Source organism: Leguminivora glycinivorella, chromosome 10, assembly GCF_023078275.1.
Source record: "Leguminivora glycinivorella isolate SPB_JAAS2020 chromosome 10, LegGlyc_1.1, whole genome shotgun sequence".
NCBI lineage: Eukaryota > Metazoa > Arthropoda > Insecta > Lepidoptera > Tortricidae > Leguminivora > Leguminivora glycinivorella.
This window is the reverse complement of record NC_062980.1, coordinates 3,194,263-3,218,556: the sequence shown is the minus strand read 5'-3', so window position 1 is coordinate 3,218,556 and position 24,294 is coordinate 3,194,263. Positions and strand designations below refer to the sequence as shown.

General features: G+C 36.0%; 1 protein-coding gene across 3 annotated transcripts in view; it reads right to left on the bottom strand.

Moving 5' to 3' along the window:
- LOC125230143 (CCR4-NOT transcription complex subunit 3) overlaps window positions 1–15,238 on the bottom strand; it is a 46,613-nt gene extending 31,375 nt beyond the window's left edge. Inside the window, exons 1-3 of one of the 3 annotated variants that reach the window (XM_048135176.1) lie at window positions 15,178–15,238; window positions 8,129–8,361; window positions 2,085–2,240 (exon numbers count right to left, since the gene is read on the bottom strand). In XM_048135176.1, the coding sequence (XP_047991133.1) occupies window positions 2,085–2,240; window positions 8,129–8,361; window positions 15,178–15,232 (444 nt within the window). In that variant the 5' untranslated portion in view covers window positions 15,233–15,238. Of the gene's footprint in view, window positions 1–1,933; window positions 2,003–2,084; window positions 2,241–8,128; window positions 8,362–8,761; window positions 9,116–15,177 lie in introns of those variants that run through there. The other 2 variants (XM_048135177.1, XM_048135178.1) reach the window with 2 other exon arrangements.
- Between the last annotated feature and the right edge of the window lie 9,056 nt (window positions 15,239–24,294).

The window sequence follows — 24,294 nt, the reverse complement described above, 5'->3', positions numbered from 1 at the left end:
ATAGATGGCGCCACAAAAAAATGCCTTGTTGCCACCGATTATTTGTAGATTGGCATTAAGTGTCAATTCCGAGCCGTAAATCTATGTCAAAAGTGACACTTAACGCCATCTACAAGTATAATCGAAAGCTACAAGACATTTTTTTTGTGGCGCCATCTATGTGTGGTGGAGTGTAAGCGCGGTCTTAGGCGGTCGCATTTTAATGTATGGGATGGTATGATCTTGTTATATTTAATTTATGGTAACATTCACGCTTCAACTAGCGAAAATTATCAGTAGTGCTATTTGTCAATAGATGTCGTGACGAACAAAAAGTCTAATGCTCAACAATTTTTAACTCCCGACGCAAAAACGACGGGGTGTTATAAGTTTGACGTGTCTGTCTGTTTGTCTGTCTGTGTGTGTGTCTGTCTGTGGCATCGTAGCTCCTGAACGGATGAACCGATTTCGATATGGTTTTTTTTTATTTAAAAGCTGTGTTAGTCGGGAGTGTTCTTAGCCATGTTTCATGAAAATCGGTCCACTAGGTCACGGTCGGGGGTTTTTTCAAAATTTTAATTTTGTGGTTAGGTTATTAGCTAACATTAAAATACTTAGTATTAGTCAGTACTCTGTTTTCAATTCCTTCTGCTTGTAATATAAGTTGTAAACTGTTTTTAACCCCCGACGCAAAAACGACGGGGTGTTATAAGTTTGACTTGTCTGTCTGTTTATCTGTGTGTCTGTCTGTCAGTCTGTTTGTCTGTCTGTGTGTGTGTGTCTGTCTGTGGCATCGTAGCTTCCGAATGGATGAACCGATTTAGATTTAGTTTTTTTTATCTGAAAGCTGAGTTAGTCGGGAGTGTTCTTAGCCATGTTTCATGAAAATCGGTCTACTATGTCACTGTAGGGGTTTTTCAAAATTTTAATTTTGTGGTTAGGTTATAAATGTCATTACATGTTTGGCAGACGCAATACTGTTGGCACCTAGTGTCGAATAGTGGTACTGATAATTTAAGCTATTTGACGCGTGGATTACGCTAGATGTCAATACAAATAACTTGCATTTACTGATGTATGCAGTTACAACTTCCCTTACTTATTCCTCTATGGCGCGGCCGAGCTGATAAAAGACCTTACAGCAAGAACAAAAGGACCATTAGCGGTCAGTTATACCTGTAAGTTGAACGCGGCAATGGAATGCACGATCCACGCGCTCATATCGCTCCTCTACAAGGGGTTGAGCTAACAATAGCCCTTTTTACAAGAATAGAGGGTAAACCTGCACTCAGTGCCACCTGTACGTTAAGCGTCTTAATGAACTGCCGAGCCACGCGGGAATATCGAGGGGGACAGCCGACAATAGTGATAAAGATACAGGGACTAGGGACAGAAGGTCAATGTTTGGTCAGTGTTACCTGTAGGTTGAGTGCATCGATGGATTGAGCCACGCGGACATTACGTCGCGTTTATCGGCGGGGGATCGAGGCGACAATTCTTTTTTTTTTATAAATAAATAAATATTGGGGACACCTTACACAGATCAACTTAGCCCCAAACTAAGCAAAGCTTGTACTATGGGTGCTAAGCGACGATATACATACTTAAATAGATAAATACATACTTATATACATAGAAAACATCCATGACTCAGGAACAAATGTCTGTGCGCATCACACAAACAAATGCCCTTACCGGGATTCGAACCCAGGACCGCGGCTCAGCAGGCAGGGTCACTACCGACTGAGCCAGATCGGTCGTCGAAACAATGCACCTTATTCAAGAAGGTCCGCCGAAGGAAGTCAGATGGCTATGTTTATACATATAGTCATTAATACCTGTAAGTTGGGCGTCGCGTTCCTTCTGCGCGGGGTCTAGGTGACAATACACCTCATTCAAGAAAGTCCGCCGAAGGTAGCCGGGTTGCTACGTTTATACGATTGGTCATTTATACCTGTAGGTTGAGTGCGTCTATGGATTGAACGAGCCACGCGGACATCTCGTCGCGTTCCTTCTGCGCGGGGTCTAGGTGACAATACACCTCATTCAAGAAAGTCCGCCGAAGGTAGCCGGGTGGCTACGTTTATACGATTGATCATTTATACCTGTAGGTTGAGTGCGTCTATGGATTGAACGAGCCACGCGGACATCTCGTCGCGTTCCTTCTGCGCGGGATCTAGCTTCTGCGCGGCGCCGAGGCCCTCTTTCGAGTAGGCCTTCGTCTTCGTCTCCCGTTCCACTACTTTGAACCTTTCCATTTGCTGGAAAATATATACATGGGAAATTAGTTGAGGATTTATAATGTATTCTTAAATCATATATAGCATTTTAGAGAGGAAATTGCCAAGGAAATGTTAACACAGATGTAGATACTTGGTCAAATCAATTAATAATGACTAGATATGTCCCATATGGCTGAGAACAAACATTCTTGAGGGATCCTAAAGATATTAAATACTATTTATTACTAATGCTAATAAGAAAGAACGTAAATACTATTTTCCCCTAACTAGCTCGGAAACACGTGTTTTGTCCTTTAATAGCAGCGGGTAAAAACGCATTTTATCCACTAGTGGGTAAAGTAATTTGACCTTGAATAAAGTCAAATTAACTGCTTTAAAATTGATAAAAGTAGGTGAATCTAGTAATAAAGATGATTTACCACCTGTGGAACTACTGGAAGCAGTGATAAACGCATTTTTTGCGTTGTAGTTTCCTCGCTTGCAATGTATTTTACTTCACGTGTGTTAAAAAACTCGCAAGTTCAGGATTCTATTCTCGAACCACTCGCTTCGCTCGTGGTTCAACTATAGAATCCTTTCACTTGCTCGTTTTTCAATTCCACACTCGGCGTTAAAATACAACTTTGCCCCCTTGTATTACAAATAACTATTATTACTAATGCTAAAATACGAAGATAAGAACCTTTCTTTAAATTATGAAATATATAGAAAACAGATAACTACCAGTTGTGTTGCATTATCATATCATTGAATAGTGTTGTATTGGATATCATTATGATTGAAATATTTTTCCGCCATTTAATAACTGTCATTTTTATACAAATACCAAGAACGATTTAATACTGGACTGACAAAGCCCATATTAAAAGGTGTACCCCTGAAATGTATGGGCCTTTTAGGCTTAAAATTGGTTTCTGCAATAAACGTTTTTCTATTCTATTCTATTCTAAATTAGATAGCGCTGTTCGCAGCCTGAAAGTGGCCAAAATCATATTTTCCCAATATTTTTGCGCGATTTTATGTTTTATAAGAACAAACTAGCTTTTACCCGCGGCTTCGCCCGCGTAATAAAAGTATTCATTAAGATTTTCATTTGGATCCGTAGGGACCGTAGATTTCTCTGTAGGTATATTTATCTGCGCTTATTTCGATTGCACATAATACTTTTGCTTGCAATGATTGTAGAAATATTACACATCGTCCACAGCGTAGGTAATTCTATATACGCTGGGGAAACCTTTATAAACATCCCACATAGCCCGTATTTCGACACTATGATCGGTGGGTAAAAAGTACTTTTTTCTATTATCCCTTACAATTTTTTACATTTTGCTTATACTTATCGCAAACGTAATCTTCAAGCAAGCAAACAACGATCGTCTTAGAGCACACTGAATGTAAGAGACCGCCGACCGATTATCCGTATTCCGCTAACGATACCCATATTATCCGTATCCGTATCCGTATCGCTATCGCTATCGCTTCCGCTATCGCTATCGCTATCGCTATCGCTATCCCTATCGCTATCCCTATCGCTATCCCTATCGCTTTCCCTATCGCTATCCCTATCGCTATCCCTATCCCTATCCCTATCCCTTATCAAGATGTTTAATGATATAACACTTTAAGTTCTCGCGCTTTGTACACATATTTAAAGTCACATACAGGTCGAACGCGATTAATTAACATTATTTTTACCTTTTTTCCCAACGTTTCGGCCAGGTTGCACTGGCCGTGGTCGCGGAAGACTGACGTCCCAGCAAAATGTCACCGGAGATGTAAACAACACAAAACTACCCGATATTAATTTATATAAATGTTCGGGGTAGACAAATAAATATAATCTACCCGCTTTTAGTTAATGTTTATTTCCCACCATGTTTATTTTAAAGGTAAAAATAATGTTAATTAATCGCGTTCGACCTGTATGTGACTTTAAATATATGTTTAATGATTTCTTATCAAGTGCTAAAATATAAAGTTTCATGGTTTTATCATTTAAAATTAAGAAATCCCATACAAACTTTCAACCTCTTTTTCAACCCCTTCATCCCTTTTTTTCGAAATAAAAAGTAGCCTATGTTCTGTCTCAGGGTCTAAAGATTGTCTGTTCCAAATTTCATCAAAATCGGTTGCGTGGTTTAAGCGGGAAAGCGTAACAGACAGACAGACAGACAGACAGACAGACAGACAGAGTTACTTTCGCATTTATAATATTAGTATGGAAGTATGGATGGATAGTATGGATAACATATTTCTTTATTTTAAAATCATGATATCACATCAATACAAAAATAGTTATTTGTTATACAAGGGGGCAAAGTTGTATTTTAACGCCGAGTGTGGAATTGTAAAACGAGTAAGTGAAAGGATTCTATAGTTGAACCACGAGCGAAGCGAGTGGTTCGAGAATAGAATCCTGAACTTGCGAGTTTTTTAACACACGAGAAGTAAAATACATTTGCACCCGAGTGTAACACAAAATTTTTCCCCTCACTATAGCGAGGAAACTACAACGCAAAAAATGCGTTTATCACTGCTTCCAGTAGTTCCACAGGTGGTAAATCATCTTTATTACTAGATTCACCTACTTTTATCAATTTTAAAGCAGTTAATTTGACTTTATTCAAGGTCAAATTACTTTACCCACTAGTAGATAAAATGCGTTTTTACCCGCTGGTATTAAAGGACAAAACACGTGTTTCCGAGCTAGTGAGGGGAAAAATAAATTTCTAGGCATCATCAGTGTAGTTATGATAGTATTTAAAAGGTGACGCTAAAAAATCGAGCTACGATTCTTACTATTTTTAATTTTTTAGTATGTACTTTCCTTACATAATTGTACTTTCAAAACATAGTTTTATTAGTTGATTTGTCAAGACTTGGTTAAACCAATGCTTTTTAATACAGTTTGTTTAGTTTATAATCACTAAATGTATAGGAGAACATATTCTGTAATGAGGTAGGTCAGTGTCGTCATTATACTAACAAGAATTTACACTATAAAAAGATACGGATTTTTTATAATCACATTTAAATGTATACATTTATTTATTACGTCGTAGGCATAACAACTGCGTACATATGTAACTGCGTAAATAAGTAGCCAATTTGGCATAATATGTGAAAGTTTGTTTGTTCACCAAAACTAGAACCTTAGCAACAAGCCTTCACTTCAGCCAAAACAGTTACCATTCAAAGTTATATAAATCCTTAGCCTTTGTTAGTGGTTTCATTCAAAGTTTGCAATCATGGAAGTGTTTGTAAGGTTTTTTGCTAACAATGTAAGATTTGGTTGAACTACTTTAGAATAGGGTTGCTGTGAATGTTGGAATGTCTACCTAGATCATTTTTAGAGGCAAAATGGTGCTGCTGAAATGTATTTTTTCATCATCATCCTCCTAGCGTTATTCCGGCATTCGCCTCGGCTCATGGGAGCCTGGGGTCCGATCTGACAACTAATCCAAAGATTTGGCGTAAGCACTAGTTTCACGAAAGCGACTGCCATCTGACGTTCCAACCATAATGGCAACTAGAAATTATATTAGATTCCTCACAAGTTTTCCTTTACCGAAAATCAACTGGCAAATATCAATTTTTTATTATTTACATTTTCACCTCCTTCCTTACTTTTGTATATTAACCTTCCAATAACATTTTAAAAGAACAATAATAAGGATAATCAAGTGTTAATAACCATTTTATAGTAATTTAAGTACTCAATCAACACAGCTACTGAAAAACATCATTATTACTATCTATTAATTACCACTAACTTATTATGTAAGGGCAATTTAAATGATTGTGAGACACATTAAGCATATTGTAAATTGTGTCATGAGTAAGAGCTAAGCCAATTTCTTGCTAAGTAAACATTAAAGGGTACCTAAATTTGTTTTTAATTATCTGCAAAGTTCAATGACCTCAATTATGATAGTAGAATTCCGTTTATAACATCATAGGATGGTTCTAGCTAAATTGGTCTAGAAGGTGCACCTATTTTGAGAAAAGCACACAGATAGTCTATCGGTGGTGGGCACATTACAGCCCGTGGGCCATGTCCAGCCTGCGAAAGGATTATATCCAGCCGGCCACCAATCTTTCAAAATAGTATGTGATATGGCCAGCACTATAGTAAAAATGCATTTTTGGCGTAAATCTGGCAAGCCCCTTCAAAATCCTACATATTTTGGCCCCCAATGAAAGAAGTTTGCCCACCACTGGTCTACATCTTCAACGGGTAGCCGGGGATATAAGCATGATCCCCTCTCACCATATCTGTCCTATTCTGACCAATATGTAAGTGACATTAAGGGATAAAATGTAGGGATGTACCGACTAGTCGCCGACTAGTCGGGAAAGCCGACTATCCGGCCACATTTGTAGTCGGCGTTTAGTCGACAAAAAGGGCCGATTAGTCGGCACTTCATTAGTGATAGAAAAACAGTACAAAATTAAATTACCATCTGAAAATTATGGTTGTATTATGTAACTATTCGTAATTCCTATTTTTTTTGTCTAAATAACAAATATGTATTTATCACAGAAATAAATATCCCACCTAGGATTATCGACTTCATAGGCAGGATCACTACCCACTAAGCCAAGCCGGTTGTCAAAAATGGAAAATGTATATAAACATTGTCATGAACCTTTGAACTTGCAAAAAATCATGAAAAGCGCGTTCGAAGGACCAAAAATGACATTCAAAATGTGAATTTAGTCGAAAATTAAGTTTTGGCCGACTAGCCGACTAGTCGGCCGACTAATCGGCCACCCAAGCGCCGACTAGTCGGTAGTCGGCCTAGTCGGCCAAATCAATAGTCGGTACATCCCTAGTATTAATAAAAACTTAAACCACAAACCATGTTCCACCACTGGGAGTTATCAAATGGTGGATGAAGTTCCCTAATAACCTATTCTGTCCTGCAACATTCGCTTTGTACATTTAAGTACAAAAACATCACAATGGTAATTTTAGCCAGGCTACTAAAGAAACTAAGTGTTCCTCTTGATAAAAAGAGTAACAGCTATTTTTTAAGTTGTTTTCACTAATTTTGTCAACAAAGCAGTTATTTTACATGATAATGCCATCAAAAACAGTTTTGCGTAAACAATCTGTCATATGTAAATGTGATGTTTACACTCTATTCAAATTTAACAGTATCTGTGTCAAATATAAGCAGTATGTTCAGGGGTATTTGGAGATAAACAAGTTACGAAATAAAAGTATAATAGGTGTTTATCTGACTAATATAAATTGTATGTTATAAAATATAACTCTGGTTGTGATTTACTCCTCACCTTATGCTGCAGGATAATGCATCAAGTTTGGCATTGTCATAACTATAAACCTGTGCACTATTAGTATTATTACTTTGCCAAATTCTTATAAGAAGTTTGTACAGTGTATTTTATTTTACTGTGTATCCCATGGTCGAAGAAATGATTAATTATGTTTTAGGTAACACAGATCATATATTCTACCTTAACCTTTCGGAAGTCAATTTTTAATTATGCCAAAATTAGATAAGGTGTAAATTAAATTTTTAAGCTGGCTCCCTGGGGAGTCGGTGGTTCTTGAAAGGTTAGCTTCCAATCTATGGCAAAATATATACATTATAATCAAATAAATTTGATTTGGTATTTTTAAAGGTTATCTTGTAATAACAATATGTTTTAAAAAGTCTTTGTTGCACTGACTAATATTTTATGTTGTATTTTATTACATTGTTTGAGGTTAGGTCTACAACTTGAACAATGGGTAGTATAGGAAAACAATGTTTTTCTAACAAGAAAATTCTACCTACATGTAGAAAAATATGTCACCCATTCATATCAATGATATGCAAGACATTTTTAGTATTTTTGTCACAATGTAAAGGTAGTAAAACTTAAGTACTCACCGTTTCTATTAGTTTCCTATATTCTAAAAGTGTACTCTTATCCTTAATCTCTCCGGAGGCGATCCAAGACTTGATTTGATCTCGTAACCTCTGGAGTTTCTTAATTTCCTTCTTGAGATCTGCCTCATACTTCTCCTTCTGGTTACTGTTAGTGGCATTGTGAACCTTCTGCCAAATGTCCTCAAACGTCTCCACCCCTTCCGTTACCTTTTTTAAACACCTGTCTATTTCACCTGCAAGCAACATACGTCCATATTAACATAAGAAACAAAAAACCAGTTTGCAACCTTGTTTTTAAATAAAAACAATGCTAGTTTTCAATAACAGAGTACTTAAGCCCTATCGCTGGAGTAATTAAACATAATGCTTTCGAATTATCACTCGTATTACAATTCAAGAAATCGAAAAAAACTAACGATTCAATACTATCAGCATCGCGGCTACGAACTGTCAAGAGGAGCTTCAATACTTCTGATATGCCACGTTATGGAAATATTCGCTACAATATGTTAGCCACAATCTAGCAGACCTCTTCACCGCCAGGATGGCAGAGGAGTCGTCAATCTGACAATAATGCTCTAGAACACGTATATCGGTTGGGGTCAATCTCTAACCTGATAACATGACAATTACCTTGTAATTTTCTTGTCGCAGCCATAGCTATTTACACATGTGGACGAACGTTTCGTACATATCCTAAACATACAAACTATTTACAACAAAATGCACAAAAATTATTGATAAACAGACAAACTACACATCTGAAGCTTTGTTCGATTCCAAGATGGCTACCGTACACCGCTCGAACTGTACAACAATAGTGACTGAACGCATCCAGGCTGACCACCATCAGATGATCACAGCCTCGCGCCTGGAATGGTAATTAGCACGAAGCTTTCATAAATAATATGAATGGTTTGTCACCAATATATCAACAAACTTCAAATTTTCCACAAAATGATTTTATGTAGGTACGTCGCGTAGACCATCAAGTGCGCAGGCGCAAAATAATAGAGTTGACCATAGACAAATTAGCGAAAAAACGTCGAGAAATGGCGAAAATTATATCATTTTCGTACACATTGAAATACCATTTAATTGTAAATACAAAAGTACAGTCCCTTATTTTGTTAATTCTGAATTATAGATTAATGTTCATTTAGTAACATCAATTTCTGAACGATTATACTGTTTAAATAAAAACTATTTAATTTGTCTATGACTCACGTCAACTCTTAGCATTAGAAGTTCATACAATATTCACTAGATGTCACTAAAATTAATAAAACTTAATTCATTCAGAATTACCTAGATGGCGCTCTTAAAGACTGCTCTTCGGTTATCCTTCAGAATTATGTATTCTATTAACTAGATGGCGCAAAAATAAATTAGTAAAATAGTTCATAACATTATTCATAGATGACCCTTTACACAATTTTATATAATAACTCCTTATTTACTCTAGATGGCGTTATTTTTTTAAATCATATTTTTCATATATTGTAGCCATTGTAGGTACCCAATTTGTAGTCGTGACCAAAGCAAATTAACTGAATATTTTATTATGCTACATTATGTACCCCTTTCTAGAATTAATAATACAATAATATTTGTATAAACGGCCTTGGACAGTAAAACGTCTATAAAGCCCGTTTACTGTAACTTTATTACTGAAATTTACTATCCTAAAAACAATAAATCTGATGAAATTGCAAATAAACAAGACACACAAAGTTATATCACCGGAGCAAATTTTAACAGTCATAATAATATTAATTCTATAGTAACACATTTAGAATGTTTCAGTAGGCATTAGCTACCTACACATTGTATGTGTTTATGAAACTGAATATGTATTAGATATAAGTACCTATGTATTTATTACCTGGCATCAGAATTGACGTCAAAATCAATAAAAAATTACCCACGTAACGTGTCTATGACTTAGTCTCCACCGTCTCCACATATTCCAAGCGACTAGTGCAGTGGTGGGACTGGTGGGCAAACTTTATCATTGGGGGCTTTAAAATATGAAGGAATCTTAGAGGCGGCCAGAATTAAATTACATCACAAAATGCATTTTACTACAGTGCTGGCCATATCACACTACTTTGAAGGACCAGTGCCGGTGTGGCGGACCGGATAGGTACGCTCCTTTCGCGGGCCGGACACGGACCGCGGGCCGTACTTTACCCACCCCTGGACTAGTGCCTAATAAATCCCTGAATCTAATATCTGTAGTTTAGTTACACTACTTACACATAGACAGACTTACAGACAGTCACACCTAACCTAACCTAACTACTCGTAGGTAGGGGAGGCTGGGGTCAATCGGAACGTTTTCGACAAAATCGAGTATTCTACCTTAGTTTTTTACTGAATTGGTAACTTGAGTGGTCACAGTTATAGTCAAGTTATCTAGCTACATGGCGAAATGTATTATTTGGCTTCATAAGCGACAAATAAATAGTAAGAAGATTTTTAGTAAACCTCGGAAAATGTTTCAAACGTCCCTATGCCTGGGTCAAATGAAACAAAGGTGGGGGGTAGTTGAAACATCAAGAACAATCAATGGATATATTATTATAATCTTTACTTTCAATTATTTTACATTAGAATCGTATGACCCAAACACAGTCTTCGAAATTAGCATTATCCAATGCCACCTCATCCTCCGAAGAAAGTGCCATTTCGGTCTGATTCGTTTTTTTACCTTTGCCCTTATTTGTTTTATTGATTTTTTTTATTTGTTTTCACCGTCGTTTGTTCATTTTTCTGTTTATTTTCCTTACTGATTTCTTCTTTTTTCGGCGTATCCGTGTAGATGGTCAACTTTATTTTTTCCTACCCCTTTTTGGCTATACCCTCGGTGGAGCAGGGAATGGCCTGGTCGCTTCGGGCGTAAAAATATTTAAGCGGCTTGTGGATGGCTGATTTGGATCATAAAAAGTTCCAAAAGCTAGGTTTACAGGAATTGGAGGTGTGGTAGGCATTGTCACGCAGTGGCATTGGTATTGTCTCCTTCAGTTCACTCTGTATCCAAACCTGCAACTTGGATGTCTGTCACATTAGTTGGTGTCTCAATAGATGTCTGAGTTTTATCTGGAGTTACGTAACTTGGTTAGTGTTGTTAGTTGGTGCCTCAGTAGATGGTGAAACAAAAAAAACACGTACTAAACTCAAAATAACGTACTAGGGTCAATTGAAACTTGTTTCTAATGCCACCAAGAATTTTGTTTCTATTGCCCCATTAAGCTATTTGTAAACTTTAAATTAGATACAAAAATAACGGAACATTGTAGGCATACACAAACCACGCTAATTTCAAGTAAAATACTTACAAATTATTGTAGATTACTACAATCAGCATATTGATCAAGAAATAAAACAAAAACATGAAAAATACTTACTTTTACTGCCAAAAAAGTAATACGGTCACTTAAAAATTTTCGACGGGCTCGCAGCCGCGGCATGTACTGCTCGACAGGTTCGGACGGGTTTGGCGGTCCTTCCCCCCCCTTGGACCGCCTCCGCTGTGCCTATCCGTCTCGGAGTTATTTGACTTGTTTCTAATGACCCACGTTCCTATTGACCCCAGGCTCCCCTACGTACAGTCAATCAATTAGAATCTAGGCCACTCTAGAACCCTGTCGTATTGACACCGTGCTTTATTTGCTATAGAAGTCAGCTTGACTTTTACTGTGATAGGGTTCTGCAGCGGCCTAGGATTTAGATTGGTTGACAGTACACGTACTAGCTACGCCTACGCCTAGATTTTGTAAGGCTTGATGAGGGTCCTTTCTCTGAGACACCTAGGCCGTTTTCACATTATCCGATCCGATATCGGATGTAGGAAGGATGTAAAATGTAGGATTTATGCGCTTCCAGGTCTTCAATTATGTATTTAATAGTTCATTATTACTAAAAAACGATATAAAACGCAAAAATTGCGGATTTAATGCCGATGGCACTCTCCTACAACAGTTTTTGTCCGAGGCACCATCGAACTGCCGATATCGGCAGGACGCTTCCGACCATTTTTGGCATGCCTGACCCCCGCCAGTTGTCGGCCGATAATATTTATTTGTGTGCGTATATAATGTAGGTATAAGTTTGTAGTAGTGTGCGTGACAAAAATGGCGTCTATTAAACAGCTGTTAATGATCGAAATTCAAATTAATTGACAATTTCCACTGGAAAAAAAGGTTGTAATGCATTGGTCCGAATTGCGGATACTAGTTTTTTCATCTTTAGATATAGTTGAATGTAAAATTATTTATTTTTCCTGACACTCGGAGTACTTTTTAAGCTCGTTATTTTAATTTTACAAACAAACAAACAAACAATATTTTATTTACAGAAAAAGGGTATAAATTACGTGACAGTGTAAAAGACAAATTGTATCACCTTTTTCGACTGTTTTAAACAGTATGCAAATATTTACAAATGGTATACAAAATACAATTATAAAATTTGGCTTGTGCGCGACAGCTTACATTATACAATATATATAGGTATATTATATTAGACATTTAACTATTTGTCATTCTGTTTTCTGTATAACTCATAAACTCGTGTACGGTATAGAAACTACGATCATGAAGCCAATTTTTAAGTTTTTGAGTAAATTCCTTACCCTCAAGTGCTTTAATTTGAGCAGCAGGGTTAGCACATGATTGCCGCGGGAGTATGTCGCCGCGAGATAGACTACCCGTCCTTATGTCATTAATACAGTTAGAAGAAGACGTGTCATCTATCTCGCGGCGACATACTCTCGCGGTCATCATGTGCTAGGCCTACTGGTAATTTATTGAATATAACAATACTCGCATTGTAAGCGTTGCGTCTGTATATATCAGTCATGCAGCGTGGTTGGTTCAGATTATTTATATATTGTGATCTCGGGTTACTTGAACAATATAGATCAGAGCGCTTAACATAATTATTTGGAAACTTTCTTACAAAATTGCAAATTTTTTGAATATACATACATGCTAGGGGTAAGATCTTGAGCTTTTTAAATAATGGTTTACAGCTGCTACCAATTTGAACATTTGATATACTTAGCACGGACACATTTTTTCTGCAATTTGAATGCTCTGTCAACATCTACAGAGTTACCCCATAGGATGAGGCCATAGTCAAGAATGGACGAAACGTGGCCGTGATATGCTGTAAGAGCTGCTTCATACGAGACAGACTGGCGTAGTTTTCTTAAGGCATAGATAAAGCGGTCTAGTTTTTTGCACACTGAACTAACATGTTCTCTCCAATTTAGGGAGGAGTCAATATTTAAACCTAAAAATTTTGTTACGTTACTTTTCTGTAAGGGTATATTGTCAACATTAATATTAATTTGTGGCGGGGAAGTTCTACAAGAATGAAATTGCATATATTGCGTTTTACTCAAATTGATAAGCAGATTATTATCTAGTATCCAATTATTCATGTCTGTCAAAGCATCATTAATGTCTGATTCATAAATATCTTGGTTTTCGCTCCTGACTACAATAGTGGTATCATCTGCATAAAGTATAGTTTTAGGCTTTGTGGCTTTAGGCAGGTCATTGATAAAGATTAAAAATAAAAGTGGACCTAAGTTACTGCCTTGAGGCACTCCTGAAACAACTGTCTGTAGAGGTGATCTATATTCTATTTTATGAACGGTATTTTCAATTTCAACAATTTTTGATATTTGAGTACATTGCTGTCTATCAGTTAAATAAGATCTGAGCCATTCATTTGCTAGACATCTTATTCCATAATTTGCTAATTTATTAAGCAGTTTTGAATGATCTACCAGGTCAAATGCTTTCGACATATCTAGGAATATCGACATAACTGGTGACTTACCATTAATTGATTCAGTTATATATTTAATAAATTCAAAACATGCTACTTCAGTATTTAAACCTTTTCGAAAGCCGAATTGAGCAGGATGTAAGATGTTATGTTTCGTTAAAAAGCTATTTAATCTGTCACAAAAGGCTCTTTCTACTATTTTAGACAATATCGGGACAATTGTAATTGGTCTATAGTTGCCTGGATCATCGATCATCTCTTTCTCCTTTTTTATAGATCGGTTTTATAATAGATATTTTTAACTGTTCAGGGAAATATCCTTGGGTGAAAGACATATTTATGACGTGTGCTAGAGGGTTACTTAAAAATAATGCGGTTGATTTTACTAATTCAGTTGAAATGTCATCAATTCCTGAAGTTTTGCTGTTGTTTAGGGACATAATTATTTTGTAAATCTCATTAGGGTCCGTTGGCATCAGGAACATCGTGGCGGGAATACAATATAATGTTTGGAATATAGTGCTTATAAGTATGAAATATTAAACATTTTTTTTTTTAAATTTATGATACAAAATCATACTTCATTGATTTGGAACAATGCGTTTTATCGGACCTACATCCGACACTATCGGAAGCGTTTATCGGATGTAGGATGTCGGTCCGACATCCGATATCTGATCGGATAATGTGAAAACGGCCCGCGGCCTAATGTGTGTTATTTACTGAAGAAGACGAAAGTGGGTGGACATCATCATTTCATACAAACGTCGTATTTGGAGATTAACCTAATTCATATTCATTTTATTGGTAGTGTTCAATTACATGTTAACATGATGTTAACGGTACGGTTACATGTAACTTTACGTACCTATTGAAAGTATTTTCAAACAATTACACCACAGCTACGCTAAGTAAACTGAAAAAAAAAAAATTGTAACCATTGTAACAACTATCAGCGAGCGTTTAACGCGAGTGTGTTTGTATTACATTGCAGCCCGAATTACTTTATATCGTTACGTATTTAAATTTGAAGTAAAAGTTATCTAATCACATTTCTTGTGTCCTATACTCATTACATCGTTAAGGAATTCGCCCGTATTAGATTTACACGCTGTATATAGCATAATTTTGATATTCAAACTATTATTAGACCTAACCTAAAAATATAGATAAACATCGCAAAATATCGAATATTAATACAGAAATAGGTACCCCTAATAAACGGAAAAATGAAACATGGACCTTACCTCGTTTACGCGATGTTTTTTCCTCTGTTTTATTGGTTTCTGTGCCAGCAGCCATGGTAAATATCTATTCACTCAATACAGAACTGATGTTTGACAGAACCGAATATGACAACTACCGGCTTTAGAATTTTATTGTTAAAATGTGGGTAGGTACCAAAACATATTTTGGTTGCGTTCTGTAATTTCGTTTTCACAACACTAACTGCATTCCTGCGTTGCTTAAAGCAATTATAGTTATAGTATTATTATATTCACGTCAAACTGTGAAAACCGTTTTGTGGGACATATGATTTGTTATAAATGCACCTTTTGTGTTAATAAATAAATAAATATAAATATATATATTCGTGTTGGTGTGGTGAAAAAAATTGTGCTTCACTCGGTGGCAAAGTTTGTTGAACCTTGGTGCTTTGAAACAGTCGCGAGAAAACTCGCTACGCTCGCGGTTCAATATTGGAATCTTTAGCTTGCTGGGTTATCAATATTGGTAATTACATGCGGTTAAACAACATCTTTGCACCCTTGTGAAAGAAATAACTATTGTTTAGTTGGTTTATAATTATAGTAATAATACATGTAAAACAGCTTGTTATTATTAGTTTTACCGGCATTTTGTGAACATCAAAGGAGTGAGCCTTCTGTACTTGTACTATTAAATATTCTGTGGTTTTACTATAGTTAGGACTAGGACCGACAAAACGACTTTGTAAGGGTCCAAAACTGGGTTCTCTATATATTTATTAGCTTCAAATTAGCTACATTCGTCTGAAATGAAATAAATATGACTTACCACAATATTCTGCGTCGGCTTCAAGTCAGAGACTGGCAAGAGGCTGCGCAGGATCGGGACAGGTGGCGATCTCTCGTTTCGGAGGCCAAGATTCACTTTGGATCACTGAGCCACAATAGTTAGTTAGTTAGTTACCACAATATTTTCGAAGTCAATATTTACTTGGAGCGATTGGCAGACGCGTCAGCGTCCAAAATTATATTTGGTTTTATACATAGTAATACCTATTATATACTTAGATATATCTCGGTTTAATTTTATACATAAGTAAGCTAGTATAGTACGAAATAAATCCAAATATATCATACTACACTACCTTAACAGTTCATTTAATGACGTTGCAAGTTGCAATTAATGCTAATGATTGGCTAATGTTAATTTTTTAACATGTTGGCAGGAAGGACCACAATGTTGACAGAATGGTGGCCGCATTCGGATGTAAGAAGCGGATGTAAGAAGCGCCTGGCATCCGTTGGCTCGTTGGATGAATAAGGATAAGACTCGCCGGACTAGGGCAAGTGGCGTAGGTACCTAATACCTACACGAAGGGAAACCTAAGATGCTCAGCAGTGAGCGATTAACGGCTAAAATGATGATGACATTTTTAACGATGGTACTTACTCTTGAATTTATTACCCATTTATTTATTTTAAGTAGCTTCGGTCACAAGCCACCGAAGGCCTGCCAGATCAAATATTGTGTTTAACACCTCCGCTCTGAATCGTGACTGCTCCTTTAGCCGAGCGTACAGGGGGGGTTACCATGAAATACAAGCCGATCAGTTTAGGTTGAGAGAGAGGGACGGAGCTATATAACTAGTATAGCTGCGTCCCTTTCTCTTGACCTAAACTGAACGCTTTTAGTACTTCATAGTAACCCTCCAGCATTCTGATTTACACCTTTATTTTTATTATTATGTTAAAATTCTACCAGCGTCGAAGCAGTAAATTGTACAAGATAAATATTGAGAACATTATTATTAAGTACCTACTTAGTAGGTATAAGAACAACCGAAAAGGTATCCACATTCATAACTGATCACCATTTCTCCTATATTTTCCAGAATATAATAAAAGAAATTCGTATTACACACACACACAGTTGTCACAGTTTCGTTTTCTTTCAACCCCTTATTTGCCAAGAGTGGCACTGAAGCTTTAGTAGTTTCATGTGTTCTGCCTACCCCTTTATTGGATACAGGCGTGATTGTATGTATGTATGTATGTAAATTCGTATTAAGCGGCAAGTTTGATGGGCACTATTGCACCGGGTGTGTCTCGCAGAGGTCTTTTTGATTATTAGGTTAGTATTTGATTGCATTTTATATTAGAATTATAATTATATATTAATTTTAAATTTTAATTACTGAGAACGACTTTCGTATAATTAGAAGTTTGTATGAAGCATTCCAAAATTTTCGAAATTAACGCGAGTGAAGCCGCGGGCAAAATATAGTAGTCGTATAAAAGTAGACAGGTCTTTAAATGTAAGAAAATTACCTAGAATTATCACTATTATCAGATAATATTGTGTGTGGCGCGCAACGTTTTATTCACTACTAATGATGATGGCTGTAGCATTAAGTTTCTCACAAATTATGGTTACCACATTTATTTCATATTTAGGGATTCTTATGGATACGTAACGGAAAATATCCTTTAAATCGCGACAAACATTTTTAAAAACTGAGCCCCATAGTAAATAAATAAAAATTCGACCTACCTACGCGTCTGCAAAATATTTAACTATTTTTTACAGGCACATACCTATTAAAATTTGGTAAGTATCTATACTATCTATGTATCCCTAAATATCTACCTACTGTAAGTAATTAAGACGATACGGTAGGGGTCAATTCTTCATACAAACGCTCTCGACTATTTCCTCCCTGGTTTTTGAAGATAGAGCAATGATTTTTTCAACACAGATTTTTATTATTTTTATCTGTGTCAGACCGTTTTGATTTTTTTGACATTCTGCTTTTTAAAGACTCTAGAGCCAATCAAAAATTTCCAAAAACGGCCTTTTTCATTGTGGCGCAAAAAAAGGTGTGATACTCAAGATTGAACTAAACGGAAAAAACCTAAACCTAATAGAAAAAAACTAAACGGTCTGACATAGATTATTTCATTGTTATTCAGATCCTCAAATTTCGTTCCGATTAATTAAGTTTTGAAGGAGGAAAGAGTCGAGAGCGGAACTTCGATTTTAAAGATTTTTTTGAAATATCTTTTGACTGAGTTGTTCTTAATGGACAATTTTTTTTCGGTAAATCTAGTTAATAACACTTTTATATTTAACTAAAATTCCCAAGTTGAAAGGGGGGGCTCCTTTCCATTTTAGCATTTTCGCTACCGTATCCTCTTAAGGTACGGCGGGGCAAATCTCGACTAGGGGCCAATTGTAACTGATCCATTTTTTCCATTATTATACTATGATGTTGAGTTAATAATGCAAACATTGTAAAACATGGAAAAAATAGACCAGTTACATTTGCCCCCAGTCGATTTGCCCCGCTGTACCTTAGATATAACTACAGCAATCGCGATGACTTTGAACCAGACATGCGGGTACATTTATCTTTTTAATTGTGAAAGGCATATAATTAACCGGGCAACTAAAATATTAAACGGGAAGTTATGTCGGGCATACAATAATATAATTTGGCTGTGTTTTAATATTGTGGCGACAAAAAAAATATATGAGCCTCAAATACTAAGCACCATTATTATTGAAAAAACGGCAGCAAATTTCAAGCGACAAAAATATTGCCGAGGAACATTAAACAATACTTTGGCGACTAAAATAATAATTGGCACCTAGTATTGTAAAGCGTAAGATTTTTAATATTTGTAGGCATATAGATGTTAGCACCTAAATAATTATACTTAGCTCATCGTTTAAAGTAGTATTTAAATGGCGGAGGCAACTAAAAAAAATTATTGGGAAGTAGGTTTTTTTAAACACATATAAAATCTGTTTTTTTATCATGCAGAAACGTCTGCGAGCGATATTAATTACATATTGCGCAGTTGGTAAGCGCGATGGCCCCGGCAAGGCCAAAGGTCGCAGGTTCGAGTCCTGCGGGAGGTGTGAATTTTTCCATTTTTCCTTTAATTTAAAAATACATATAAAATCGTTTCTTTATGGAAACGTTGGTCTCATCGGAAGATCAGCGCTGGAAGTCACCAGCAACACGCTGAGGTGAGGCCATTTCGTGGCACTTCATTCCTTTCTGTCGTGTTGTTAATATGTGTAATTTGTCTTGCCTGTGTTCACGAATAAATGTTTATTCTATTCAAACATCGTATTTGAGACCCGTAAACCACGGGTAGTATTTAAATATTTCACATCCTATTTTCGAGCGAGTTGCAAGCGAGGGAACGCGTAGCAAATCATTTTATAATAAGTACACAGCAAAAAGAAGTGTATAAGCTTCTAATGGGTCTGTAACGCGCATGTGACACCCCTTGAGTTGCAGTCGTCCATAGGTTACGTTGACCGTTTTCCATGACTCCCCAACACACATGACTCGCTATCAAAACAGAAATAGGAAGAAAATGGACAACTTTTTACCGCCTAAATATTATGCAATCAAAAATCTACGGAAGTACTCTTAATCTAGAAGATTATTTTGCTCTTTAACATTATGCCAGCATAAGATTCGATATTATAAAATCTACGGAACGATTTATGCCAAAGCATATTATGATTAAGGTTTTCCTGCCAAAAAAAAAATCTTTCAGAGTGATGTTAAGACTGCGTAAGGCCAGCCTTAGATTCGATAGAGTAAACGTCATGAAAAGTTAAATTAATTGTATAGACGAAGTTGCCTGCACTCCCAAACACCTAATTTCTTACCCATAAGTATAATATTTTGTCGACCGTTATATTTTATAAGAATCCTTTTTTTTTATTAAATTGACAGCTCAGGTGATGAGTGCCGATGTATAAATTTTAAATGTAGTTTTTATATTAATTTGCTATATAAATATTTTAAAAGAACTGTATATTTTATATTAATAGATAGCCGTTTTCCTATTAAACTGTATCTCTTAAATTGTTTCCAATATAATAATTCAGTTGCCAAATAAATAGTTGGTACTCGCGTCTGAATAAATAAACCGTAGCCGTAATGACATTAAAATGCTACCTCATATTTAAATATTTTGAGGCCCCATTTTAGTCGCCAAACTATTATTTTTGATACCCATTTCTATGGTTATTCAGTCGCCCGGTTAAATACGTGCCATTGTGAAATAACTGGTTTACTTAATGTACGAAATAGCAAATGGCATAGGTATTAGCCGTATTAGCGATATAATGACTATAATGAGTAATTAATCAACAATAGGGGTTGTTTTTAATTGGACAATGTTTGACCTGACGAATATGACCATTGAATTGACTCTCTTTATGTATTGTTTTCTGAAGAGAAATTATTAGAATTATTGAACACCAAGGAGGCTAGAATTTACGACCATTTTATTTGCCAAATTAAGTGCGTTTTCACATTATCCCGACCCGAAATCGGATGTCGGAAGCAAAGGCGGATCCATATTCGTGCCCAGGAGGGGGGTCACGTGGTCAATGTCCAGGTTCAAGGGCGGGGGGGGGGGGGGGGGGTTCACCTGTGTTGGATCCGTGCATGGTCGGAAGGATTTCAAAGGCAAAAATCAAAGAGGGCGGCTTAAATGTATGGGATATCGGTCCTACATCCGATATCGTATCTGGTAATGTGAAAACGTACTAAGGGGTATAAGCACAAAAGTGCAATTTAAATCATCGTGTCTACTTTTTTTTAAATAACCTCCTATTTTTACTGACTTTAATGTGTTAACAAACTATAATTTTCTACAAGTATACAAGAAAACTAATCTCTCCCAGGGTGTAACAGAAATCCCCGTGTTTGCGTCGGGCTGCGTCATGTCACCCTCATTAATCATGTGGCGAGCACGGACACATATTTATATGTTGTGTCGCGTCATTAGCATTGATTCTCCATTACAACACAAACAGCGGCCTATTAGAGATATTGAACTTGGATTTATATAAGCTCTGTACTTCACATACGGTAGATGGCGCTGTTAAGTATAGTTACTCTCCTGAATCACGCTTTTATGATTAATAACAAACTCATGATTCAAACTGGGCTTCAGAATAATCAGTTACTTAGATAGTTTTATTGACTTAACCAGTTACAAAAACAAAGTGATAGATAACATAGGAAAATAGGTACCATAAATAGTAATAGTACGTACGTACCTAAGAATTACAATAACAGTGCGATGACAATATCAACAAACTACTGAAAAGCCCTTCATCTACAATAAATATGAGTACAAAATACCTACTCGTAGCTAGGCGATATAACGAGATTGATAACTCATATTAATATGATAGATATCTATGTATAAGATAAAGATAAATTATATTAATATCAGTTATCAATCTGGCCGCTAAAATTAACTTACGATGATAGTAGGTATAGTCAGCCAAAAAAGTGGTTTACCACTTTTCGACCTTAGAATAGATACGAGTTTAAAATACAGTCGAAAAGTGGTAAACCACTTTCTTAACTGCCCGTACCTACCTAATGATATTTAGTAACTCTTGTGTATTTAGGTACAAAAACCGGCCAAGAGCGTGTCGGGCCACGCTCAGTGTAGGGTTCCGTAGTTTTCCGTATTTTTCTCAAAAACTACTGAACCTATCAAGTTTAAAACAATTTTCCTAGAAAGTTTTTATAAAGTTCTACTATTATGATTTTTTTCATATTTTTTGAACATAGGGTTCAAAAGTTAGAGGGGGGGGGACGCACTTTTTTTTCCTTTAGAAGCGATTATTTCCAAAACTATTAATATTATCAAAAAACGATCTTAGTAAACCTTTCTTCATTTTTAAATACCTATCCAACAATATATCACACGTTGGGGTTAGAATGAAAAAAAAAATCAGCCCCCACTTTACATGTAGGGGGGGTACCCTAATAAAACATTTTTTTCCATTTTTTATTTTTGCACTTTGTTGGCGTGATTGATATACATATTGGTATTGGTACCAAATTTCAGCTTTCTAGTGCCTACGGTTACTGAGATTATCCGCGGACGGACGGACGGACGGACGGACGGACGGACGGACGGACGGACGGACGGACGGACGGACGGACGGACGGACGGACGGACGGACGGACAGACAGACATGGCGAAACTATAAGGGTTCCTAGTTGACTACGGAACCCTAAAAAGGGATTATTTAGATACAAAAGCGAACTTACCCAAGGAATAAGTATTTAATTATTCGGTGCATTTCTAACTCTACATAACGTATGTAATATGTTACTATTTAAGTACTAAAAGTGTCTCAGTAGGTAATAATGTAATGCAGAAATTATAAATGTGTTTAAATAAAATCTTTCATAAATCGGGAAACCTTACGGATTGGCAAACCCGTCGGTTATTTCAGTATGTCGGCCATCTCATGCCCTTGCGCCGGAAAGGGTGCACCTGCTTAATATTTACCATATTTCAATTAACTGCTACACATGCAAAATGTCAGTGGCAACCTCATTTTGTGCACTTTATTTTGTTTAAAAAAATTGCACTGATATCATGCGCTGATAGGTGGACCAAAAAGAACATGTCTTACATAGGAATTACGATACAAATGCGGAAAAGTGGGAATTCGAATTACCTCTTCGCACGTGTAACGTAATATGGGCTTTAAAGTTACAATTACGATATGACAAGGAATGTACTACTTTGCGAATTAGTACAGAAAATTACATTATTTGTGTATGTACTACTGATTATAAATACTGTTAGTGCGTTTTCACATTATCCGATATCGAATGGCGGACCGATATCCCATACATTACAGGTTACAGGTGCCATCTTGGATTTTTTCCATTGAAATGCTTCCGATATCCGATATCGCATTTTTGAAAAATCTAAATATTTTACACATAAATACATAAATACTTACTTATTATATTATAATTTATAGCCTTCGTCAGAAGTCACACCAATTCACTATAAAACCTTACTGTTTAAAAACAAAAACACTAGAAGGACGAACTTTTAATGCCTAAAAAGTAATGTTTAAAAGTAGTAGGATACCCCCGTTACCAGCCCGGGTCTGGGGCCTGCTCCCAGGACCCCACCACCGCCCATCCATGGTCTTGCTAAACCTAAAAAAAAAAAAAAAAAAAAAAAAAAAAAAAAAAAAAACTAATAGCCCCCATTTAGATTCATTGCGCTGGGTCTCGACGCTCTCAGAAGCCTCCTTCTAGTATTTACAGAATACGTTCTTTACACAATACACCTTGTGCACGACGGTCACAAAAGGATTACCGACCCTTTCTATTGTTCGATCTGGACTCGGCGCTAGACCATTGTTACCCTACCCAGCTACCTGGCAGTGTCATGCACACCTTTTCCTTGTGTCTCATACTGATAGGTATTTTATAATTAATTTTTAGTATAACTTTGTGATCATATGGATTGCGATTCTAACCTAACCTAACCTAATTAAAATACCTAACTTTTCCATTCGTAACCTAACCAAATTTAATTAAAACCTACTCTTAGTTAACCTAAGTAGTCTAGACTTACCTTTATGAAACCTAACTGAGTTTCACCTACTTTTATTTTTATTTCTATAAATGTAGGTATTTATGAAATGTATTATAATTACGTTTTAACTTAAGAACTTCTGAGTTACATTTAAGTTTATCCAAATACCTAAACTTAACGATCCTATCTAGCGTATCTTTCTTTTTCTCGAATATTTATGATATCTTATACCTATTTCTATCATACATCTCTTTGTTGTATTACCAAATTTGTACATATGATTAATAAGTCAATTTTTGATTACGTCTTAATAAAAGTTAATTTCCCATCTTATCAAACTTTTTTTTTTTTACATATATTTCAATGTTTTGTATCTGAATAAACCTCGGTAATTTTGTGAAGTTGCGTTTTTGCTTAATTGCTTTATTTATTGTACCTTCTTTGAATAATTTACTTACCTATGTCTATTATTATTTTTTATGACTTGTGTATTGTTTAAGAGAATGCATACTTTCAATAAACTTGTTAAGACGTGAGAAACTGAGAACCGGTTAAAACATGTTTAAGGCTAATTCTATGTGAATAAAAATGTCTTTTGTGCATTTTTAAAGATAATATATATTTATTGTTTCCGTTTATTTGAATAATTCGGGTTTTAGGTAAAGAGATCCTTCGACGAACATGTCAAGGCATGATACTTTGTATTCATATTTAACAAAGCATTAACTGGTGTAAACATGTTTTAGACTAACG